Source organism: Lonchura striata, chromosome 2 (genome assembly GCF_050655825.1).
Source record: "Lonchura striata isolate lonStrDom1 chromosome 2, ASM5065582v1, whole genome shotgun sequence".
NCBI lineage: Eukaryota > Metazoa > Chordata > Aves > Passeriformes > Estrildidae > Lonchura > Lonchura striata.
In genome coordinates, this window is record NC_140704.1 from 117767621 (window position 1) to 117786396 (window position 18776).

An 18776-nucleotide genomic window follows, 5' to 3' on the forward strand; every position below is an offset into this window, starting at 1 on the left:
CATTCTTGGTGTCCTGTGCGCGGCCAGGTCCTGTGCGACTCCGTGATCCTAGTGGATCCTTTGCAAATCAGGACGGTCTATGGTTCTGTGACCCTCTTACCGCTCCATCTCCCAGCAGTGCTGGTAACGCTGCCTCTGTTCGGACCCGCTGACAGGGCGAACCACGCCGCCCGGAACCCCCTTCCTACGACCGAGCTTCCCTTCGGCTGGCAGGGGACTCAGAATAGCAGCAGACGCTTGATTTTTACTAGCATCAAAGGGATGGGGAAAAGCCCCTGTCCCCTCTGACAGAAAAGGGTTTTATACATACATCTTTTTAATAGTTACTTTTATATAAAATGAAGTGAGGGTTTCAAATTGCAGCTTCGGAGTGAAGTTTGGAAGATACTGTCTGTTCCAAGGCAGTACAACAGAGCTGGAGATAAACTTTGGCATTGGCCAAGCATCACACTGTGAGGTGCTACCGTGCTTCTGAGTCTTAGATCTAGTTTAATCTTGTGCGTGTTCCAGTGGGAAGTTTGACATATCAACATTACACATCATTACTAATGGAATTCTGCTCATCAGCTGAGCTAGATGCCTCGTTACTGTGATTTTTTGATTGTGAACAGTATCATGAAACTGTTTTTGCTGTAAAACAGGAGTATTTACTTCACAAAAACAGTAGGCACATCTGAAGGTTACAGGAAGATTATCCCTCCCTAAGATCCAGGAGGGTGCTTACACAGCCACTCAAATCCATTATTAGTAAGCAGTCGAATGCTGTGGATGCCCCAGTTGAGAACCAAGGGCTGTAAAATATGGACATTTTGGAGAAAAGGCAAGGCAGACCTTTTCCTCCAACAGCACTCAAGGAAGCCATTATGGCAAGAACCATCAACACATTTGTCTGTCATGCATTGAACAGCAAGACTGTCCTGTGTTTTGAAGCCAAATAGAGACAGGTGGGTTTTGGGCACTTCTACATCCTGCTCAATGAACACAATGGTCAGCACATATTAGAAGCATTTAATATTATTTGGGATCTATACAGGATCTTCCTCCAGTTTAGATCTGGGCCATGAACTAGCAAGCTTACAGAAACTTTGCTGCTTTTTTGTTTATTCTGCCCAACAAGGGCTAAAAAACCCCACAAGAACCAAGAAAATATTTTTTAAGGGAAATAATACCTTTTCATTTGGGAGCAGATTTTGGGGAGACCAAAATAAAATAATGCTGCTTCTCACAACATTTAAGGGATCATGCCATTTCAGGTTTAATTCCATTTTGTCTAGATTTAGTTACCTAGTACCTGTAATAATCAAACAATGGTATTTAACCTGATGCTAACCTCAAATGAACTCTAGCATCATTGTTCCCCACAATCATATAAATGATAAAAACAACACACAGGGTGTTGGCAGCTCAGAGCTATTGCTACACTACAGGATAAACATGCTTGTATATGTTCTACAGTAAGTGCAAGTTACGTCAGGGAAAACACAATCACAAAATCAAAATTCTCAAATCACTCACTTTGGTTAGTTTAAATGTATTTAAACTCTGGAATAAAGTAATCCAGAATTTTCTAAAATTTCTTTTAAAAATACAATTCAATACCTACTTCACTGGAAATGCATGGAAAGAGTTCAAATGCAGATGAAATCTATTGACATCCAAAATGTATCAATTACAAATTAAATCACATGAAAGCACTTATAAAAGGCAAAGCACATCATACTTGTGTAACATCTAATCTCTAAAAAGTAGCATCAGAGAAATATCTCAGTAGGGAAATCAAATAATCACGTGGCAATGCATACCCTTTTTTATGTCTTGCAAGTAGATGCATTAAAAGGAAACATAATACAGCTCACATTATTTATATTGTATGCTACATTACCAGAATGGTATCAGTTAACTGAACCAATACTAACCAAATTCTTTATATCAGCTGCTCCATCAACCTTGGGACAGCAAGTCTATCAAAAAGGAACATACAGCACTCATGCTTGTCCTCTTTTAGCTGGTTCTAAAGCAAGCAACTTTGTATAGCACCAGTCTCTTCTATAACATGTCACTCCAAGTCCAAAGAAGAGTAGGAGAGGGAAAAACAATCTGACTGACCTTTTACTTCCTGTTTAGCACCTTTCTCCTAAATTAACACATTAGAAACAAGAAATAACACACCGTTTATTCACTGCACTTACCTGTTATGGCACACCTTCACCATTCTCTTGCAACATTTTCTAAGGTGTTTTGCACACCTGCTCATGCAGAAAGCCTGAGACCAAATCTCATTTGCTGGACATTGGGGCCTTCTGCAATACTAAGGCTTAGCAGGCAGAGATGACTCTTCCAAAAGAGTGCACTTATGAAATAATGTTGATTTTTACTGACTAGTCTCATTTGCTATGAGACAGCACCTTCAGAAATTTGAGGCAGGAGGGGCAACACAGTAGCACATTCACTGCTACAGAATTTGAAGTAAAAAATCTCTGAACTGCTATCAAGGCACTTAAAATCCTACATGATATTCTGTATCAGAAAAGCTCTTCTAATCGGGTAGTAACAAAAAAGTGCAAAACATAACATTCCCAGCATTGGAAAAGGTTTTATATGGGTGTGTTATGGCTATTAACCCTTTCATCTTTATTTGAGCCCTGAGTGCAATATCTTAGATCTTCCAAAGCAGAATTTCAGCTGGTCTGAATCAGCCAAGGGGTCCATAACTTTTACAGAGGAAGAGATTAATCCAATCACAGACATATAAGAGGAGCTATAGCAAATGGAAGTTCCAATTTCTCATAACAAGGTTTTGTTCAAAGACTTCTGAAATATCAGTAAACATCTTGATTAGTTTTTCTATAGCTATACAACAGATGGGTTGGGTTTTTTATTTACTTTTTATTTACTTTCTTCAAAATTTTATTTACATTTTCAAAATGTCTTCACTTTTTTCAACTTAGAAGCAGTAATAGTAGGTAGGCATTCAAATATTTAAAAAATAAGCTAATGTTTTGGGTTTTTTTTACTTCTATTTTAGTTTCTAGAGTTTAAGTTCATTAGACTTATCTATTCTGTGGCAACTTTATCTATTTTCTCAATATAGACTTAAAATATTTAAGCTTTTTAAAGATCCCCTCTGATAATTCCAAATACTGCAACACAGCTAGCAAATTATTTCAAGCATAAACTACTTTAAGAGTTTGCTTGCGTTCACAACTCAGGAACATTCAGACTCCATCTGCTCCATCTGTTAATACAGAGAAGTAGCTCTTTAAAACAAATCTTAGATGAGGAAAGTCTATTTTCTCCTTACAAGCTAAACCTCCCACTTAGATGCCTGAAGCAAGTTCACTACACTTCAGCAAACTGTCTGGGAGTTTTAAGTTTTACTAGTTTTGCAGATAAAAAAGGAGGCAATAGGTTGCTCTTTCCTTGTAATTGGTTCTAAAAGAAAAACATTATCCACTGGTTTACTTTGTGGACAATCCATTAAATTATACAAGTACTTTGTTTAAATCAACTTTAATCAGCTACATCAAAGGTACCTGTTCAACTCAAAGAGAATTAATAAAATCTGTTATCCCAAAGGCAAATGTGGTAAAATGAGAATGGCAAGCAATGAAAAGGAAGAAAAAAAAAAAAGGGGGGGTGGGGGGGTGGGGTGCAGGGCAGGAAGTGGGGATCTGTTCTATATCTATTCATCTTCAAAGAATCACATTTTCAATTTAACCAACAGACATTCTGAAAACTCCTTGAGTCACTTTCTTCACTTACACTACTGCTCTCATACTATATTTGATAAAGTTTAATACAATGCATTGTCTTATTTTGGGGGTTTTTACTATGCTAGTTTTAGGCAATTTTTCTCCTCACAATTACCTTATCAGGGATGCCAGGCTGAAAGTAAATAGAGACTGAAAATTACTTAAAATGTTTTTCAACAAATATAAACTGGCAGATTACTATGTGTAATATTTCATCTTTATTGTTACTAACTATTCTTAGACTCTTGATTTGCCACACCGTATTCACATAGAGCACTGCATCTACCACACATTCCCATACATTTATGAAATTCCTCATTGTACTCCACACTGACTTTTGCACATTGCAATCTGTGGAGACAAGTGGCCTTTAAGTTTCTTTAAGCTGCTTGAAGGGGGAAGTCTGCCTTTACCACACATATACTCCATTCCCTCTCTTCCCAGATAATCCCACTTTTTTTCTAGAGTGCCCTGTACTATGTATAGCATTGATCACCCTCAAATATTAAACTAAATAGCACATGTAACCCCTGACCTGAAAATTACCTCTTCAAAAAATCTGTTAAGAGGTGTGTATGCCAAGCCTTAATCAACTTCAAAGCCTCTCCAACAGCAGAGAACACCCAGAGAACAGTGCAGCAATCCAGAGTGAGAAAACTTTGGCTCTTCATTGTCCTAGAATAACTTTACTCAAACATAATTTCTTTTATCTTTCAAAATTATTGCAAATTCCAAGAAAACAAGTTAAAATAAAATTAACCCAGAATATGAAAACCTCCAATCATACTTAGGATTTTTTCAACAAAGTAGCAAAACCTAACTTCGTAAGTGATTTTCTTTTCAGTAACTACAAATCATTGTTATTCTTTATTATAGTATGCATACATTACCATACAATATATTTTCAAGGAGCCTCTAGTGTCTGCTTCACAGTGCGTAAAACCTCAGCTTCCTTCAGGGAAGTATGGAAAAAATCTTTAGTACTTGCCCAAATACCAATTGAAATTTATTTCACAATGATTAAAAACTGAAAGTTTTTACATTTTCCCTAGTACAGAAATAATTTCAAAAGATAAGATTTCTTATCATAAATAAAAATAGTAAAATAAATTACATTTTAGATGTTTATAGTAAATATAAATGGCTTGTATTTCTTAAAACAAGGAGTTAGTGGTCAGTATTTGATTATAAAATTTAAGAGACAGGCCTTTTACATACAACTTCATTAACATCTTACAGTTTGCCCTCAGTCATATCCATCAACCCAAATAGCACCTCTACATAAAAGCTGCATAAATGATTTCAATGAAGTGCAGTATACTCCATTAGAGAGAACATGTTTTAATTAACAGTTCTAATACCAGCTACAGTGTACAGTACTTTTACCAATCTACTGTGTTGTAATTATACAAGATAGGACAAAGAGACCAATTCAAAGAGCCCTCACCTCAGTACAGACCCCAGTAAAGTTTTACCTCAAGAACAGCTGGAAAATTTGGCTTATAATATGCAATTCAACATGTTTATTCAAAAGTGGGCAATATATTCCAACAAGAAGTCAGATTTCTGAGAGCACAAAACTGCAGTCCAATTTAAGTACCATTTTGAAATTAAGAATACATTAAGGAGTTAGATACCCATTGAAACAAACTGATCTGCAAGCAAGGTATTTTCTTATCACTGCTTTCATAGGTTTGATAGACATCATCTCCTTTGGTGGAAAGTCTAACATTACAAAAAATAGACATTATTGGAAAGTTTCAAATTGTAGTTTAGGAAGACAGGACATTCATATTTAGAACATTGACAGTCCAACTTTTCCATTTTAATAGAAAACTATGAAAACTCCCCCATCAGACTGAGCTATTATTCAGCCTCAAGTACATGCATTATAACAACCACATCACTTCAGGTTGTGAAGATGTTCAGCTGCAAGATCATACACAAAGCTTTCAAACCAGCTGGGAAGTTACAAAAGACAGGAGCTCAACATACACAGTCTAATATGGGAGGGCATACAGACTTGAAGTTTCCTCTAGCTTCTGGGCTCTTTAAGAATTCCCAACAACAATATAAACATACACTCCCGAATTAAAAAAAACAAGCCACAAGAGGAGTATTCTTCCTAGAATACAGAAATTCAAAGTAAGTTAAAACATTTACTTATACCGACTTTGGTAACACAGCTGTTTGTAGATACAGCAAGCAGCAAAACAACAATATGAAAAAAAGTCCTGTTACAATAGCTGAACAAAACAAAAAGCATTTACAGAAAAAGATCTGAAAGCATCATGACAGTGACAGCTGAAACTGACTTGGATTAGAGTGTCTAAGTACTAGAATGTGACCACAAACTGTAAACACAGTTCACCAAGTTGAAGAAAGTGTTATGGAGCTAATATAGAAGGAAGCTAGAGCAAATCTCATTTTAACATCTCAGAAGTACTTTTAAAAGCTAATTATTGGAAAAGGAAAAATATGTGAAATGAGCACACAGTCAATTGGAAGTTAAGACAGATGAGTTATCAACAAATCTACAAACAGAACATGAAAATAATGATGAAGAAATCAGAACCTTATACAAGAATTTTGGAGATACACCAGTGCTCAGGGAATTATTTAGGCAACAGGGGAATGAAAAGAAATCTAAAAACTAGGAGAAATAACATACAGTTTGTTTACCAAAACTGAAATTTAGTAGAATTGCAAGATCAGCTAATGCAATTTGGTAATGACTCCAAGCTAGGTCATAATGTTTTCTCAAGAGAACTTTGGCACAACTACAGTAAGAATATTATGGTTTCTTCTGTGAACTAAATTAACTGAAAGACAAATTGGCAGATCTATAGAAGAGAGTGACTGAGAGAAGTTACTAATTAAACTTCAAAGTTAATAAAAATGCCCTCTTAACTACACTGATGGAATATCTAAAACTGTTTCATTACCATTTAGGAAAAAAACTCTCTTTCAATTTTACTTATTAAGAGATGTTTAATAATCCAGAGAAACTGAATTAGAAAAGAAGCAGCTTCCTAAAAATGAAGTGCAACATTAAAAAAAAAACCACACTGAAAACTAGTTACTCAGACTAGGTAAACAGGTCAGATCTCTGGCAGCAGCAATGTTAGAGGAGAGTTATAAAGGTGCAATTCCTCAAGTATGTATTTGTACTGGCAGATACCTGATGTAAATCCACATACACTGTAAGACAACCTCTGGGAGAGGAACAGTACCTCAAATTCAGATGTGAAGCACAGTGCTGACATGACAGATACATCCATAATAGAAATATACTTTGACTGAAAGCATATTACAGGATAGAAGATTGTTATGCCACAAATTATGCAGTAAAAGGCGTAGTGCATTGTTTTAAACATTCCTAGTGTGGTGACAGCCTCTGAATGCTACAGAACAGCTGTTCCCAGCAGTAAATTATGGCTCTGAACTGAAAAAAGCTATTGAGTGTGCATCAACTCCTGTAAAACAGTGCATTCTACAATTTTAAGGTTCTGAAAGTAGAACTATTCTGTATCTTGTAAATTTACTTTTTTTCCAGGATAGGTCTTCATATTCCTAGGCTATACTGATCTGGGGAAATGTAGGATAGATTTTAAAAGAAAATGCTTTGATCCTATGCAGAAAAAAAAAAAAATCAAGTCTCAACATGTAACAAGAGAAAGTATTATATGGTATTATCTAAAAGTATCACTTTAAAGTTTAGCTAAGTTATATACCAATTGCACTTATATTTCTACCAAGAAATAATTCAAATAAGTTTGTGTTACAGATGGGAGTTCAACAATTCACAGAACTACATAGCTGCACTATTTTCAGTTATTTTCTCCAAAGCACAAAGAAAAATTTCAAAACAATATTCTGTAGTTGTTCATGTGAAATACATAAACAAATTAAAACTATAACTAAAGCATCAGATGAATATTCAGTATGAAAACAATATTTTTTTTAACAAAAGTCGAATTAATTCTGTGCACTTTTTCAGAATTCTGTTCCAAGTCAACATTTCCAATGAGTTTAAAAGAAAAAAGACAAAAAGCAAACAACAGTCTAATAAGGAATGAATCCCTTTAGAATTTCCACAGTATTTATCTCTATGAACATTTTAAAATTGAGGTGGTTTAAATATAAGAAATACCTTTGCTGACTTCTAGCCATTATAGAACAACCCTCCTTATCTGTTAAACAATTAACATATAATCCTTAAGCTTTATCCCTGGTAGCATTAATTCTACCATCATATGCCCACTATGTCACATATTCTGTATTTTATGCCCACTGTGTTTTATGTTGTGTTCTTTATGCATTCATCACATAAAAGAAATGCCATATGTTTTCAATGAGTTTTAAGAACAAATCATATCTCAAGGAAAACTAAACTGGTCACATCTATGTTGCTCACTTAAATTTAGTTTTTTATTACTTGTACAAATAGTTTGAAATTCTGCAATCAAGAAAAAATAATAATCAGACATCTTAAAACAGTTATATTCTGTCATTGTTACCTATTTCCCTCATTCACATCCTTCCCAGCACTGGGTGAAAAATACTAAAAAGATTATAATTTCTTGTACATGTGCATTATTTAATCCTCATTGTAAGTATAAATTTGCAACACAGTAGTAACACTGCAGGTATAGAAATAATGTTTCCTATCAGGCATATGAAAAGATTTAACACTCTACCACAGTTGATGCTGGTGTATTTCTATAGAAGGCTCCTCACAGATCAGTTCAGTCTATGGGAGGTAGATGTTTGTCTATGAACTGTTTTACATCCATCATCTCCTGTTTAAAGATAAAACTATATATTAGTTGAAGTCCTGTACTACTACATAATCAGCTACACTAAATCATGCTTTAACATTTGAGTTGTAATAAGCAGCTGGGCTAAAAATATTAAGCAATCGGTTACTTAATTACCACTCTGCACACAAGTCAAGGCTGATAACTTCACAGTGCTGATATGCACTCAGCAGAGGCTAAAATACAAGAAAAAAAGCAAAGACTACTTTTTCTCTCCCTCTGAAGCTGAACAGGCAAGCTACATATTAAGTGATCTTGATAGTACCAGGCTGACTGTGTAGCTAAGGCCACAGCTTTCCATATACTTTAAATTTTTACAAGCTAGCAGCAGCATGAAAAGCCAGCAGCTCCTCCTCTTAACCATTCAGTTTCATTTTCAGCACACTTTCTTCCTTAAGGAAAAGAAATACAGCAAACAAGACTGAGGAACTAATCCATGGTAATCTTTTTTTAATTAAGTCACTGTTGTAAGAAAGAACACATTACTAATATATTTGTGTAACAGCTCAGCAATGTTACAGGCTAAATGCAATACTACTCTGTAAATGTTACAAAGAGGTTGTTCAAAGTTACAGTTCCCACAAGATACAGCAATACAAATTAACCACGTTACTGCTGCTGACAGATGTTCTTTCCTTCCTCCTCGATTTCTTGCTCCCATCATTTACTTTGTGTGAGTTCTGATGCTCCAGCTCCCTACAGCACCAAACACTGAAGGCTGCAGCTTTTGCCATTTTACCAAATTCAAATGATTCAAGGAAGTTTCTGATCAGCCCCAGAGCCGGTCCAAGGAGGAAGTGAGGGCCACAAGGTCACGAGCAGAAGGAGTCCACCCCTTTCTGGCAGCAGGAAGTTATTACATCAGCTCAGCTGTCTGCTGAGCTAGAACCATAAACACAGGTTCCAAAGCTGCCTCTTCCATAGTGTCAGTCCTCCCTCCCTACTCCTTCAACGTCTCCCTCCACAGAATTACCAGGATTCTTCTCTCCAAAATACCATCTTGGATTTATGCTATGAGAATTTGTCCTTTAATTCTAATTAGTTCTTTTAACTAAGCAAATAATAATAACTTGGAGAAAAGAGCATTTTATAGACCAAGTTGCCTAATCCCCAAAATACAATCTTATGAGAAAGTTCTCACTAGTCATATAAACATTTGCTTTGGATGCTTTTTTAGCCCAGTATTCAGCAACTCACTAAAATAAGTACCATGAAACATGTATTAATTAAAAAAAAAAAAGCAAAAAACAACAAACAAACAAACAAACAAAAAACCTGAACAAAAACTACCAAAAAAAACCCCAAACTATAAATATTAGTTTTGAGGGAAAAATAATTAATTATACCCAGCTAAAACAGAGTGTATTTAGAACATTACCTCAAGAGATGAACTATGCATCATGCCAGAGTAGGTCTTGAAGGTTACATTGGCTGGATTTATCATAGTCTTCAGCTTCTCAACAGTGAGGGAGCCAAACATTACAGGAACCAGGGGGTCACAGTCCCCGTGGCACTGAAGAACAGCAATATCCTTGTTGACACCACTTATAGGGCCCTGCGAAGGGTGGAATTAGAAAGGAGAAGAGAAGAAAGAGACACAAAGTGGAAATAAGGCCTTTGAAATAAAATGACCCCATGGCATTATACCCTGTGACATGACAAGTAAATTGAATTCTAAGGGGAAACAGTACAATGTATAGTCTGCAAGCAGTTCCTTATGAAGTAAGCTCTGTATCTGACAACACATTAAGCTCAAAGATTCACAAAAAAAATTTTGACAAAAAGTTTTGTAGCAGAAAGTCATAATTTCTGGTCAAGTAAAAAACCTGAAACTTTGCTCAAACACCCAGTCTCTAATAAGACAGTGCCTTGGAGATGGAACAAATGGCAGACAGAAAATTAACCTTCAAGGAAAATTCGTTATATTCTTTACATTTTCTAGTAGTGTAATTTTAAGCAAAATTAGCTACTGAGTGTTTCTTCATTTTCCTTACTTAAAAAAAAATCTAAAATTTATTTTAGGCCCTATTTTAAAAACTTCCAAATTATCAAACAACAGTCATCATCCAGTAATAATTATGACCACTAATTCTGGCACAAGATTCAGTCTTCAGAGAGACTCACTCCCCAAGTGCAAATCATCTCAGGAAAGAAACAAATACCTGAGGAAAAGAAGCCCGTAGAGGAAGCCAACAGCTGAGGGCTATGACACCTGCTAATTTTTGATGTGTTGTAAGAGCTGTATACAATGATAAAGCACCTCCCTAAAACAAAGAGATATAAATATTATTAGAATAATGACAGCAATGTTTGCTTCACGATCTCTGATGACTCCTTCAAAAGTCTTTTCCTATTGCAATCTATTCTTCTTTAGAGCCAACAATTAAAACTGGTATTTATATACATTTGTTTTGCTTTTACTCCTCCCTTCCAAGTCCATGTGGTCAATTCAGAAGTAAGCCAGAAAATTTGCTGCAACTAACAGTTGTCAAAAAAAAAACAAAACAACACTAAAGACTATTATTAATAACAGTATCATCACTGCTTTAATATTAAATTTATTTGCATGCAGACTGGGGGAGTTGATGTATGGACCAATTAATCTACTAACCTACCTACCACAAATGCCTTACATGTATGAATGAAAAAATTTCCCAAATAAATCCAGACCACCAAATATCTATCAAATTCAATTAAAACTACTAACAAAATCTTCAAGCAAAACTATGTATGTTAGGTGCATAAAGATTTTAAAAAGACTATTTATTTTAGTACATTTTACATATGCATGTTCGTTTTCCAGTGAACAGTAATTATTTGCATAAACCCAAAAAAACTGCATTTGTTAAAGCAAAGGAAAATTGATACCTTAAAATTTTAGAGGCTGATTTGAATTTAAGTGTCTGGGCTTCTGAAGTTAATAAATCTAAGTTACTTCCCTAGAAAAAAGACAATGATTCTTTCCAATCATGCCTTACCTGAGAAAAGCCTCCCAGAATAATTCTATTAGAAGGAATTCCATTTTTTACTTCTTGATCTATCAGTGCTTTAACTGCAACATAAATAAAGGCCAGTTATTAAAATCCACTCCATTCTCTAGAAAGTCCAGAAGAGGAAAAATGCCCTCTTCCTGGCATCAAGAGAAAACTAGTGAAAGGAAAATCTAGACTGCTATACATTAAAAGTACCAGAAGATCTAGAGCACAGTCAGAAATTTCAGTGCCACTGTATCATTTCCAAGGAGAAAAACATGCAAACAGGTCATGCAAAAGTGCCAATGCTGGGAAGATGGCATACTAGCATGCTAGATGGCAACTAGATGCTAATACTGCTCTGACCTGCTTCATTGCCCAAAAGCTCTTTAAAAAAACCTACACTTTTTTCCATATTTCAGAGTATGAAGTGTTTATATTGGTGAATTACTCTACTTACTAATAAAGTTAAAAAACAAACAATAAACAATTAATCTAGCTAAACTTTGGTCAGTGATAATACCATATACACATATTCTTTTCCCTAAAAATATTTGCTTTAGAAAACAGATGTTCGAAACAGATTGATAGTTCATTTTCAAGAATACCTGGAAGTACTTTTAAGACATAAAAAATGCTCCTAAGCATACCATTCTCCGCCGCCTGCTTGATGCCAGCTTCATCTTCCTGTGAATCTGGAGAAAGTCCAATGATATCAAACCTTACAAAAACATCAACAAGAGCATTACTCATTAGAGCATCCAATCCACTTCCTTAATACACAAATAATAAAATCTGGATGTTTTCCAGACAAAAATGTCATCTGTCATATTGTTTAGTACCAACTACTGATAGTTCACAAGAAACATTGCACAATCTGTGAACGTGGCTTAAAAGACTAGATCTAGTCAACAAGGCTTTTCTGAGTTTTGACATCTTCTGTAATTTACTGCAGACTAAGCAGCACAGTTTTGATATTTGCTCAAAAATATTAGCAGGAATTTTGCTGCACGTAGAAATTAAAATATGATTTCAAGAAATAGAAAAAAAGCAAACACAAGGTACTTTGGGGGGTAGGGGGGAAGCCCAAAATCCAATAAAACTGAAGACTGTTTTAAGATCATTAAAATCTACCATGTTCTTCTTGTTCTCTATTCAGAATGGATGTTCTAAAGAACAGTTTCTACATATCCTACTGACCCACCAAATATTGCTCACAAGTAGCAATAATATTTCCACTCCAAGTCTCTACTTCTACTGACTAGCAATTCAGACACAATGCATACTACAGACCATACCTGTAGAATAAAATGGGGTTTTGTTCTAAGATACAGATTGGTCCTGAGGAATAATCACTACCACAGATACAAAATGATAATTAGAGTGTACCCATGACAGGCCTTTTGGTATAAGAAGAGAACTAAAGTTAAAAAGTTTACACTTGTATGTGACATAAAACAGATACTCAGGTTGTTCATAATTTTAAATTAAGAACAATGAGTTCATTGTCCCAGATATAATTTGATTAGAACCATCTGCATTTGAACAAATACTTACCATGATGGCATAGACATGTTCATGTTCAAAGAAACAGGCATAACTGGCCTAGAAATGACAATGAACAGTCCTGACATAAGATATATACTGAAATTCAACAATGCACATGCAGTAACATAATGAAATTGCATATTCTCTAACTCTGTCTTAATTTTAAGCAGTAATTAACATTAGCTGTTTCGCAGCATCTGTTGAAGAACTCTCTTGAAACCTGTCAGCCCAAACACATTTAATATTCACGGTTGAATTACCACTCTATGGAGAACAAAACATTAATGGGCTGCTTTAAATGTGCATGTGTGTGAGTGCATAGATCTCATATACATATTTTTTAATATACATATATTATTTCCTTATTTGTAATTAGGAATTATTTATCACAGTTCCATTCACAAGTTCAGTGGATTAAAGCACCTTATACAGCAGCATCACCAGGAAGCAACCAAAAGCAGCACATGGTGGAGCCTGGCCATGCATGCTTCTGTCAACAGCTGAATCTGCTTAGGCAGTGCCTGCCTTCACTGCTGGACTCCTTCCCAGCCCTGTGCTGCTGTGTGCCTTCTCTTCAGCCACAGCAAGAGAGCTTCAATGGATCATGCCATGGATCAAAGCTGGCTTTAGTTTTAATCTATAGGAAATGAGCAGCTTAAATTCTGTGGGGAAGGACTGAAAGAAGACAAAGGGCAAGCAAAGAAAACAGCAGATATTGGTAAGCTCCTTTTGAACGGTTCAGCAAAGCCAGGCCACGTGGTAAAATAAATGAATAAACCACAGCTCAGTAATACACGAAGACATTGCTTCCTTCTCTCCCTATCATCTCTTCTCCATGTCTGCCAAGACCACTGGTGCAAGAGATAATCTGAACTTTGTGTTAAAATAAATTAAGATTATACCTTATTAGTTTTTTTTACCACCAAGTCAATAGTAGATAGATCTTGCTGCCTTATTTACTGGTGCCTAGCCATGCTTAGAAGTATTTCACTTCTCAAATTGCACACAAAGACAGCTCAAATTGCATTATTTGCTGAAAATATCACTCACTATCCTGTCACTCTTTAAATTTCTTTGTTATCTACAGCAAGTTTCAATCTACTATATACACACCCAAGTTTAAGTGCAGCAGGCTAACGCAAATTATGTGTAATGATAAGTAAAATACAAAAAAAATATACCTTGATAAAACTGTTTTTGACAAAAGATTTGACAACTCAATCCACATGGAAAAAAATCAAAATAATATAACTTTGTACCTAAAACTTTACATATATGTTTTCAGTCTGAATACCAGAACTGAAGTAGAAATAAAAATGCAATTTTACCCCAAAGTAAATCACACAGAATTTCCTAAAAACAAAAAACATTTAATAGCATCAACACTATTTTAGAATTGGCTTTTATATAAAAAACCAAAATGCAGGGATAGCCAGATACCATCTCACTTCTGAGGTGTCTCTCTGACATCTGCACAAGTGTTTTAACAGGTGCTGCCTCTACAGAAAAAGATAGAAACAAAAAAGTTACAAACGACAAGAAAGTTACAAACTTACGCGTGTGGGCAAATATATTTCACATGGGGGCTTTTGATACCGGCAAGTGCTTCTGACCATCCGTGCCTGTTAACAAAAACACATTCAACTGGTTTTAAGTTTTGGCTTAGCTCTATTTCTGAGATGGTGCATCAGCACAGACCAAATATGAAACATGCTGAATTAGATGAATATGAACACATTTTTGGAAAATGTTTGCATCAACCACAGTATACTATGAATGTAGTACTAAACTTGGAAGATATGTTCAGCCCTTGAATGCTTGTGGCATACGTAGAGTCAGGAAGACTTGATCTAATTTGGCTGCCATAGTTGTGGTGCAGCTACAGAAATATCACTTTAGCTCCAGGCAAAGCCCACTCTGTACCTGTCTGGCTTTATTAATTTGTGTGCCACAACAGATGCACACAGGTATCCTGCTTCCAGGCAGTGCAGAGGCTGCTTTGCTGCTCCTGCAGAGTTAAGACAGCTTCTCTAATAGCCAACTTGGCATTCTGTGAACCACATTTCTTGATGTGGGATAGTAGCAAACTGACTCCTAAGCTAACTCCACATGGATCCAACCCAATCAATCAGCCCTATTAACTTCAGCTCAGTTTGAATGGTCTTGGATTTGGACAGCCCTAAACAACACCCCAGATTGCAGTAGCTTTCTAATCTCAAGCAGATACTGTATATGAATGTCCATAACAAAACAAGATCTGCACAGCAGGTGAGTTAATGAGCTTCCTTCAAACCAGAGCACTGGAGAGTGTAAGGACAAGACTCACTCCAGGCCTCATCTAGACAGAAACTGACCTTGACCCAGATCTGAACCCATGCACAACCACTGCACATGCCTGCACTTGGCTTTCCAGAACACTCAATAGCACCTATATTGCCTGATTTTTCTCATCATTTAGTATTCTTAACTCACCCACTAAATTAGATCCTGGAAATTTGATTCTAAGCAGGAAACACCTTTAACAAATTTGTCAGTAATACAGTTGAACAGCAGACCAGCCATAAAAGCATGCTTGGTTTAGTTTTAATATCATCCTGAGAAGTTAATTAATGTATGCTACCTATGCCTATGAAGGCATATCCAACACACTGACATCATAGACATTTGAAGCACTGACTGCATCTCAGCCTAGTTCCTATCAGTACTTTTAGATATATTATTAACAAATAACAGGAAATGTGACTTGCACAGTGTTTGCAGTATCACAGAAGGTCAAGTAAGAATCTAAAGAAGAAATATTACTGAGAAAAAATAGTTACATAAGAATTCAGGGATGTTTTTTGGCCAATTATGAAGACTAATTTGACTAATTTGAAAAGCAACATTGTGTATGTACTAATACAGACTCCTTAGAACAATTCTCTATATGGCATCTTTTGTTCAGATTTTGACAAGTATGTACCAGTCTTTAAGTGCCATTTATATAGGAACTAAGACAAAAAAGCATGTAACCTCTGTTATACACTTCCCAGAGTAAGAAAAATACAGCTGGTAAATGTAAGTGATCAGTTTAGAAATTTATGCAAAGTGGAACACGTCAGTTTAAGCTGGGGGAAGTTATAAAATTGTTAATAGGTTTGCTTCAGACAATTTTTGGGTCACTCCTACAGCTTTTACTTAAAACCCCTAACAGCAGTATGTCAGAGGCAGTCAATGTAATCTGCAGCAGACTAGAAGAAGAAATACACCTAAATACACTCACTGTATTTCCACAGAGATGTCATGTCTTGCAAAATACAGACATTCCAGTATGCTCAGTGCATTTGCAAGATTGAGGTTGTGCATTAACTCTGACTCTGAAATGGAAATGCCACCTTTTCTAGGGTGCCACCTTTTCTAACTAAACTTAGGTTAAAGAGAAAGTGTCCTTTTTCTGCACCCTGCCAAAACAAATACTAAGCCAATTTGCAAGGACTCAAATTCCAAAAGCTCCAAAGATTCTGTAATCACTTGCTGAACATTTGATGCCAAGATGCAGGCAGCACTGCTGCCTCAGCTGTGTCCTACCAGCAGAAAGGAAGAGGAGTAATGAAAACAAGGTGTTGTGTCACCACAACAAATCAGAGCAAAAACCTCCACTTGTAGAGGTTATGCAAGTTTTAATTCTGACAGCTAATTTTAGTTAGTACTTTGGAAAAAATAACATAGCAAGCTTTAACCTAGAGGCAACATTCAAATTCCAGGTAACAAAATAAAATTTCTTAAAAAAATATTATGTAATTTTGGCCACAAGGGAGCACAATAGACAAAACATTCGTGCTACTTATTTTCAGTATCTAAGTGCCAAGTCCTTTAAAGTCTTCCACTAAAAAGGCTTCAGCACTCTCTTAACTTGTTAATTCAATGGCTTTAATGAATGCATGCTTATTTCTGGGCACACACAAGCTTCAAAAGGAAACATTACACCAGAGCTAGAATGCCTCCCAGAAATTCCCTACTCTTTCCATTTCTACTCACACATGGAAATAAGAGGAACAAGGCATTACACACTTTATTTGGGGGGCGTTTTTTTGAAGTCTGAAGACCAAGTATTTCAGAGACAAAACTCTGTAGACATTAGGTGACCAGTTTGGCGTTTGCTTATATAGATCCAAGAGGTCTGGATTTTACTGTAAGTATGACATGTTGATAAAGAAACCACGGACTAACTGCAGCTATTGGCAAACCAACAATTCACAAGTCTGGAATAAAAAAGAGCTCTAAATTTAGACAAAAACAGGAATAACCAGAAGCCCACTCTCAGGAAAGCAAATAATCAGAAAACCACAGACTTCTTTTTCTACAAAGTTTGTCTCAGGAACAAAAGAGAGATCCCATTCAGACCAAATTAGGTAAGTAAGTAAAGTTTTCAAGGACTTGGTGGAAATTTTTAATTAACTAGTTGTCACCATCATTGCAACGTGAAGTGTTAACTGTTGTTGGCCACTGCATTCAGTAAAGGGCAAAATAAGAAGCTTAAGTAAATTTTAACTGCTCAATTGTTTAAAATATGCAGGTTATATTTGAAACTATAATAGCTACTGAGTATGCCATAGATTAGAATACACACCCGGTATCTCCTAATCCGTGAAGAAAAATGACCTGAGGGAAATAAAACATCAAGAACACACACACACAAAAAAAAAAAAAAAAAAAAAAAAAAGATAACAAAGGGAGAGGTTTAGTATCACTGAGCAACCAAACGCACTTCGCCCACGAGCCCCAGGCGCCCAACCCAAGGTCAGGCACAGTTCGGAGCACGGCACCACTTTCTCCCAAGAAAACTCCGCTTCGCTCACTTCCCCTCCCCGGCCCCGCCGCCATCAGCGGCCGCTCCCCGCGGGCAGCGCTGACCTTCCAGGTGCCGAGCCCGGCCCGCCTGTGCCAGGGAAGGACCGGGAGAGGCCCGCCCGGGCCGGGCCGTGCCGTGCCGTGCCTCCCGCCGTCCCCCTCCGCCGGCGGCGCGGCCGCGCCTCGCCCCCCGCCCGCCCGCGGCCGCCGCGCCAACAAAGCGGGGCGGCGGCGCTGCCGCCCGCGCTGCCCGCCCGCACTCACGGCGGCCGTCGCCTTCCTGGCGGCCGGGACGATGGCGGGCAGAGGAGCCGACATGTTGTTGCCGCACATGCACCGGGCTGCGGGGCGGCCGGCGGGACACGGGCCAGCGGCGGGGAGGCGACGCGGGAGGGCGGCGGGAGCCGGGTGGGAGGGGCGCGGGCGGGCGGGCGCCTTGTGCTGTGCTATAAGGCCCGGAGGGAAAAAGGAAATTATGGTATTCTTAAATGGGTAAAATATAAAAGGCTAAGTCACGGATGGCAGGAAAAGCAGCACGAATATAGCAAGCAGCACGTTAGACGGGGCTCATCTGTACTCATGGGGTCAGATGCCTTCACCGCCGAATTAAATCTCTCGGTTTACGGCTCCCAAGGCACTGATTCTTACTCATCTGGAAATGTGTTAGGCTATTCAGGCACTCTGGTTGAAGTTCCTGGATCATTCCAGTCCATTCCAAATACTTAGACCAACTCTGAATATGTATTGCAAACACATTTCTATCAAAACGGAATACTTTGTTCTTTGTCTTGTGTTCCATACATCTTTGTCAGATATTTACTCCCAGAAAATCAATATGCTCATTGTATTTGCCG

General features: G+C 37.1%; 1 protein-coding gene across 1 annotated transcript; it reads right to left on the reverse strand.

Moving 5' to 3' along the window:
• Positions 1 to 5077: 5077 nt before the first annotated feature.
• Positions 5078 to 18272, reverse strand: LYPLA1 (lysophospholipase 1). Its single transcript, XM_021555689.3, has 9 exons — positions 18187 to 18272; positions 17702 to 17733; positions 14649 to 14714; positions 13102 to 13149; positions 12195 to 12265; positions 11551 to 11624; positions 10735 to 10836; positions 9951 to 10127; positions 5078 to 8554 (listed from the first exon to the last, which is right to left on the reverse strand). Exons 1-9 carry the CDS (start codon positions 18253 to 18255, stop codon positions 8501 to 8503), a joined length of 693 nt encoding a protein of 230 aa, XP_021411364.1. The 5' UTR covers positions 18256 to 18272; the 3' UTR covers positions 5078 to 8500.
• Between the last annotated feature and the right edge of the window lie 504 nt (positions 18273 to 18776).